The sequence below is a fragment of the Poecilia reticulata genome, unplaced genomic scaffold (genome assembly GCF_000633615.1).
Source record: "Poecilia reticulata strain Guanapo unplaced genomic scaffold, Guppy_female_1.0+MT scaffold_833, whole genome shotgun sequence".
In the NCBI taxonomy this organism is placed as follows: Eukaryota; Metazoa; Chordata; class Actinopteri; order Cyprinodontiformes; family Poeciliidae; genus Poecilia; species Poecilia reticulata.
The window spans coordinates 1-7,153 of NW_007615577.1; the positions used below are offsets into that span (position 1 = coordinate 1).

General features: G+C 37.0%; 1 protein-coding gene across 1 annotated transcript; it reads left to right on the top strand.

Annotated features, from left to right (window-relative positions):
• Positions 1 to 431: 431 nt before the first annotated feature.
• LOC103461241 (heat shock 70 kDa protein 12A-like) lies at positions 432 to 1,488 on the top strand (the record flags this gene model as incomplete). Its single annotated transcript, XM_008403560.1, has 1 exon — positions 432 to 1,488. A coding segment is annotated over one exon (1,031 nt), but the record flags the coding sequence as incomplete, so codon positions are not given.
• Positions 1,489 to 7,153: the final 5,665 nt, after the last annotated feature.

The following is a 7,153-nucleotide window of genomic DNA, read 5'->3' on the forward strand; positions in this document are numbered from 1 at the left end:
TATGGAAAGAGGCCCATCGCAACTCTGAAAGAACAAGAGTCTTCAGATAATCGATGCATGGGTGGATAGTTAAAGCGTAATTATTTCTAACTGTAGGAATATGTTAGGGAAAAACTCAGCAGTCACTCAGCAGTTTTGCTGGTTAGGATAAGTATTATTTAAGTTGTTTATTAAATCTCTTTGGACCAATTTTTCTGAGGAAATAGTTTTACATTCACCAAAAACATTGAACTTCTTTTATCATTGAATGAAAAATCCTTTTGCACCTCTTATTKTCCTCATAATCCCCCAGAGCTAAGCTAGTGAGACAGTTTAACCATTGCATTCAAGTGAGTAGGACAAGGAACAGCTCTAAAAGTTGCAGGACTCTGGCAATTGAGGAATGCAGTTTGAGATCATTGGTCTAAAAACTTCCACTTTGTGTGTTTCAGGAGGAACTATTGACATCACTATTCATGAAGTCCTTGAAGGAGGAGGCCTGAAGGAGCTGCACAAAGCTTCAGGAAATGATATGGGAGGACAAAATGTAGACARAAAATTTAAAGAGTTCCTCAGAGAGACATTCTCTCCTGAAATCTGGGACGAGTATGAAGAAAAGTATCCTAGTGAGGTTAGAAGAATTATGTATGACTTCACACTTTTCAAGAGAAAAGATGACGATATGGAAATMAYCTGTCCACTGAATCTAGGAAWGATGGCTSWRAAAAAACARGACATGGAARAATACTTTAATCGAGTTCAAGGAGCATCTTATGATGATGGAGTAATMAMAATATCAAAGCAGACACTGAGATCTTTCTTTGAAAAATGTCTGTGGAGCATCGCTATGAGTCTCAGARAAATCTTTKACAAAAYSMSCARCATTAACTATATTCTRTTAGTRGGAGGTTTTGCTGAAAGTCAGGTTCTACGGAAATACGTTACTGATGAGTTTATTGACAACTGCAAAGTTCTGTGTCCATTTAGGCCCCAAGAAGCCATTTTGAAGGGAGCTGTAGAGTTTGGAAGAAACCAAGGTGCAGTGGCATCAAGAAAAAGTGCCTATACTTATGGAGTATGTCTCTCAGATGAGTTTAATAAGTTGAAGCACAGGGAGGACAAAAAATACACAAACAAAGATGGCATCATCTTGTGTGATGATCTTTTTTGCAAACTGGTTGAAATTGATGAGGATGTTGGTTGGAATGAAACCAGAAATCACTCCATTGGTCCTTCAGAAAGAGACCAGACACAAATACTTCTTGAATTTTATCGCACAAAGAAAAGCAATCCCATGTATGTGGATGAGCCAAAAGTGGAAAAAATTGGCTCATTTGTTGTTGAGTCACCTGACACTACTCTTGGACTGGACCGTTTGATTGATCTAGAAATAAAGTTTGGCTTCACAGAAATGACAGCAGTGGGCACTGACAGACAGTCAGGATCCGTTCACACAGTCAATCTAAACTTCATGACAAATTAATTATTCAAACAAGAGCAAATATGAAGATGAAATAATGAGATGCACAGTACAGAAATGTAGCTAGTGTGCCTTGACCCTATTTTAATATTTAAGAATCTAATATCTAAGAAAAGTAAAAGATTGCTTCATATAATGCATGTGCTTTCCTCCACCCTAAGAAGGCAAAAGCATAACAGTTCAGAAGAAAAAGGTGAGAAATGTTATGATAGCAAACAAACCAGGGTGGTGTCTCAAAGTGTTCAGAGTAAAGCTAAGAGACAAAGAAAAACAGAAAAGTGAAAAACTAATAAACTAAAAAATAACCAGTAAAATTGGAAGTTGAGATCAAAATGCTCTGCAGGTAACAAGTGGAACAATTTGATTGCTATTAATAATTCAGGCTTCACACACAGCCTGTCCAAAAGAAGTCACACACTCAATTTTGTTGTAGTTCTGATTGCAGCACATATTTCCTCTGGCATTGGGGCCAGGCGCGGACCTATAGGGGGGGCTGGGTGAGCGGCTGCCCCCCCGAACCGGACCGGATGGGGGCCCAGGTCTGGAGGTGCCAGGGAGGGAGGAATGGTTTCAAGTCGCTTAAATGTCTCATTATAGAGGGAGATAGTGTTGAGAAAGGTGTATTTAATGTAAAATTACCTTCCCCAATGTAATATATACTGTACTAGTTTCACTAACGGTTTAGCCGAAATGCTTCCTGGGTAAAAATCAAGACATACGCGGTTCATCCAGCAGCGCACGTAAGGGGCCCGGTGATTTGTTAGGGGCCCGGTAATTGGCCCCGTCCCCCGGCCCGATGCTGACTTGTTCCGCTTGTGATTGGGGCTAAAAACTCCTGCAATGTTATAACCATTATTTCCATTGACGTAACGGTTTTGCCAAGATCTTATACAGGTTATATGAGAGCGCGACCACTGTACAAATGACCATTGGGCCATCTAAAATGTGTCTTATTTAGAAAATAAGCTATTCACCGCATCATTTAGGGTTAAAACATTTTAATCATCAACACAGTGATTATTCACAGGAGGATGCTTAGAACTATTTACTAATCTAGGTGGTGACTTGTTTTTCTACAGGTGGGGTATGCAAGAAGGTTAATATTAAAATCTATATCAGATGCAGCTAACAGGCAGTCAAAGAAGAAAAACGAAATGTGTTTTGCTTCAACAAAACTTCTCTCCATTCAGAAATTTTGCTGAAGCATTTTAAACCAGCTAAACATAATTTCCAAAAATGTAGGGCTTACAGAAAGTGGTTGACCCCCACCCCCCTTCCCCCACAAATTTTGAGGGTCAAAGTAAAAATTTCCAGAACTTGTTTTTCACTGTCTTTGCCTGTTACTCACAGGTACATAAAACAAGTCTCAAATACATTTTTAATAGTGGAACACAAGACATCTAGTTCCTTTACATTAGTGGGTGGAGGGGGGGGGCAAAGAAATACAATTCACAATAAATTAGTTTGTACTTCCTTAGTCGAAAGATGAACACCTCTGTCTTGCCTGAATGTAAAAGAAATACAATAAAAAGTCATCCAGGCTACAATATCTTGATTTTTTTGTTCTGCTTTATGAATGAATATTGTTGAAAATCATCAACATATAAATTCTGGGGAATGCAAAGAAAGAAGCAAAATCCAGACTAGTGTAAAGAATGTAATAACATTTAAGTCATGTATTTCTATTCCTCTTCATGCATTTTACGACATGTAAAATAATTTATCTGTCCCAAATTAAAAACCCAAATAAACCTAAATGCATGTTTTCTCAATAGAGTTTGTTTTCTGACATTGAATGAAAATAAAGTCACTGTTTGGAGTTTATGATCACCTTAGAGTTTCATTGTCACATTTAGTTTTGGTTTTATTCTTTATATTTAGTCTGTTTGGTAATTTCCTGTGTTCCTTGAGTGGAATTGTGGTTGAGTCATTTGCTGTAAGCTCCTCAACTCATGCAGTCATACTTCCCTTCTTGTTCAGTCTGATTACCCTGTCAGATCCTTCAGTTGAAATGCCAGGTCTCCATTAATTCCAAATGCACATGCTGGTTCATAAATCATTTGTGTCTCCTGCTGTTTGCATATCTACTTTTTTAAACATATATTTATTACAGAAGTACTATGATCTTTAGTTGTAAAAACACTGATACAGACTATATTATAAACAGTAGCAATAGGTGACCCAAATCAGATTTTTTTTTGGCTATATGTTACCAAACCAAAAGTCGAAATGCAAGAATTATGTTTTTTAAGAGACCCAGGGCACTTTAATAATAGATAAAACAAATTCATATTGAGTCATGTTGTGTCTACATTTTGTTAAATTCTTTTGATAGGTTTTGCTTCTATGACAATAGAATAATTTCCTGACACAAGAACCAACAAGATCAGTTAATCACATATTTGAAATGAATCCCAATGAAAACACCTCACACATGTGAATTTGAACAGGAAGCTGAGTTCAGTCTAGCAAAGAGGGAAAGGAGCAGATAAAATATAAATGGTCAAGGAACCATTGTTTAAGGTCCAGTGACCAGTGTGACGGTATTATGGCCATTTCTGCAGCCACATGCAACTGCAGGTTTCTTCCCTGAGATGTCACAGTGGAATCATTCAGCACTCAGATCCATTTCTTTCTTGCAGGACCTCTGAACATTTTTGATAGCATAGCACAGAGGTTCCCAAACTGTGGGACTGTGGGGCTGGGAAGCCGTCTGGATGAAAAAAAACAAAAAAACAAAAAAAACATGAATTCTGTATGCACTCTGAGGTTTTAACCTCAGAGTGCCCAACTCTCTGTTATTCCTATGTCAATTTGATACAGTAGGGGCTCCCACACTTCCCATATCTGTGTCCTCTGTCACTTTTGTCAGCAGTTAAAACTGTTTAATCCGTTGTTAACATGTGGTAACCTGTTTTTCTGAGCCACCTTAACACAACATGAGCACTATAACGGTCGCGCTGGGTTTGCACCTGTGCGGCAGCAAAGGAGACCTGCTGCTGCTGTACGGAGCTACGCAAGTGTTAGAATCATGGCAGCAAAACGCAAAGAACTTTGCACAGTTTTTCCCCAAATTAACCGACTGAGTTGAGTAAAGCTGTTGGATGCAGGTAAAGTTAGCTAAAAGATGACTAGCTAATATCAATACAACACCTTAAGCTTAACAAGTAGCCTGTAGGCTACCGATGTTGTCCTCTATGTTCGGCTACCTACATTCATTTTGCCCCCCAAAAAGTCGATCCCCCCCCCCACGCCTCGTTCATCCAGACAGCAATTTGTAATCCATAGTGGGGTTGTGGGGGTGGGCAGTATATGTTTGGAAACCACTTTGGGCGGGGGGGTCAGGAGAAAAAGTTTGGGAACCACTGGCATAGCAGAATGATAAACAGATAAATGCACCTGTGTCATAATTTGAGACAATGTCAATGTCATATTTTTATATAATAAGATAATGATGTAACATCACTAAGCAATTGATCAACCTGCGTCTTTCATTCGCTTTGCCTCAATGTAATAGAAGAGTTTTAATCAATCTGGAGACAGGCAAAACAAATATTAAAGCTCCAGCACGTAATTTTATTTAAAAAAATTATAAAACTGTCACTATATTTTGACATTAAAATATGATAGATTTATTACATGGAGTTAAAATCTGATGATGCTCGCAACTCAAATCCACATTTAAAGAAAAAAAAAATTCACACATTACATGTTATGAAGTAGAAAATTACACATTGCATAAGTGTAGAATACATGAAGTAAAGCAATGTGAAGTGATAATCAGAAGGAGCAAAGACCTGAGGGCCTAAAAATGTTTAAGTACCACGTACATTTTCCCCCATTACAAACCTTCTCACGGAACAATAATGTAAAACATGTGCCAGGACTTTCCTCTGAAAGAATCTGAACGAACAGGAAGTGAGTGTTAATTTCCAATAAAGACAAACATTAAAAACACAGCCAAAAATAGTATCAACTGATTTCAAAGAAAGAAAGTAAAACTGCAAGACTGATCCAGTTAATCAGCTGACTTTGAGCAAACAGAAAATCAATGGAAAGAATTGAAGATTTTAAGAAATGTAACAAAGCTGAAAAACAGAAAAGCATTGACAAAGTGATCACAGGCATATAATCTGTCTTTTCCGGACTATAAGGCCCATCGGATTATAAGACGCATGCTAAAACATATGTGTAACCGGATCCTTTTCTGCGTTGTGCTGATTATTGAATGAATGGACCGTGACACAGTTTATCTTTTAAAAAGATGATTCTCGGTTTATTTCTGACGAGAATACAAAGACAAAACAACTGTGTTAAAGGCTGCCCGCTCCAAGACCTCTCCCGAAGAACAACATGACAAAAGGGTGGGGACATCTCACACAACTTACAAATATGATAAATAAACATTTTATACAACATACCTGACGAGAATACAAAGATAAAACAACCGTGTTAAAGGATGCTCGCTCTAAGTCCTACACAAAACAAAAGTATAACAAAAATTTACTTAATAGATCTATAAATAAACTGAATGTATGTAGATGGAAAAATAAACAGCACACACCTTTCCCGCAGGACAACATGACAAAAGGGGAGGGGCACAAACAATTTAAAGACAATACCACAGAAGAAGACAAATGAAAAAGAAGAAAGAAAGAAAAGCAAAGACGTCTTTGGAGAGTTGCAAGAGCAAATCTGATTTGTTACTCCTGTGTACAAATTTTTTTAGTAAAGGCGTTTTCTTGCCTTTAATTTATTCAAATAAGGCATATCTTTGCTCATCCAACCAGGAGCTGTCTCTGACGCTCTTTCTAGTTAGAAACTCCCTGCAATTTGTTTCCAAGATCAAAGGCCATTTGTAATCATTATCTAAACAAAGTGGAAGCAGAGCTTCTTCTGAACTCCTGCTGTTTTAAGGCTTTTCACAGATCAGTGTGAAGCTGGAACTTCTCCTGATTGTTTCCCACACAGACAAAGGGCAGATCAAAAGATCTACAGGTAACATAAAGGCCAATAGGGCAGAATAAGTTATTAATGTAAAATCTATAATTAGGCTATTTCAATCAAGACATGTTAAGTTTTAAAACTAGCATATTCTAAATTTATTTTCTTAACAATCCCTCTTTTAATGTCTTTTAAGAGATTGCACTCTTAAATATAAATTTAAAATATAATATGAAAGATTATAAACCTAAATTCAGAAACACCATTTTATAGCTGAAAAATTACGCCCCCCCTTTTAGAATGCAGCCTTCTACATAATATTTGTTGTTCAAATGTTGGCATATTCACTGCAAATAAAATCAGACCAAATCATTTAAAGGATTCAGTTGTGTAGCCCATGTCTTATCAGAAAAATAATAATTTAAAATGCATAAATTTATCAATGCTTAACAGAAACTTTACCACAAATCTTAATGTTAGGAGTTAAATGATTTTTTAGAAAATGCAATCAAATATTCCTGATGTAAATAGGATGATACACAAATATTTGTTCAAAATTATTCATGAAATGAATGAGCAAGTTAGACACAATATGCTGCATACAAAAGACTTACAAACTATCAATAAACCAGTTGCTGTGAAAGAAAGAATTGATAGGTAATAGTTTTGTAAATTTTTTTTAACATATCTTCATTTTGAGTGAGCGTCGCTCCTTCACGTTCCCTGACGTTCCTTCCCTCGGTCGGGGGG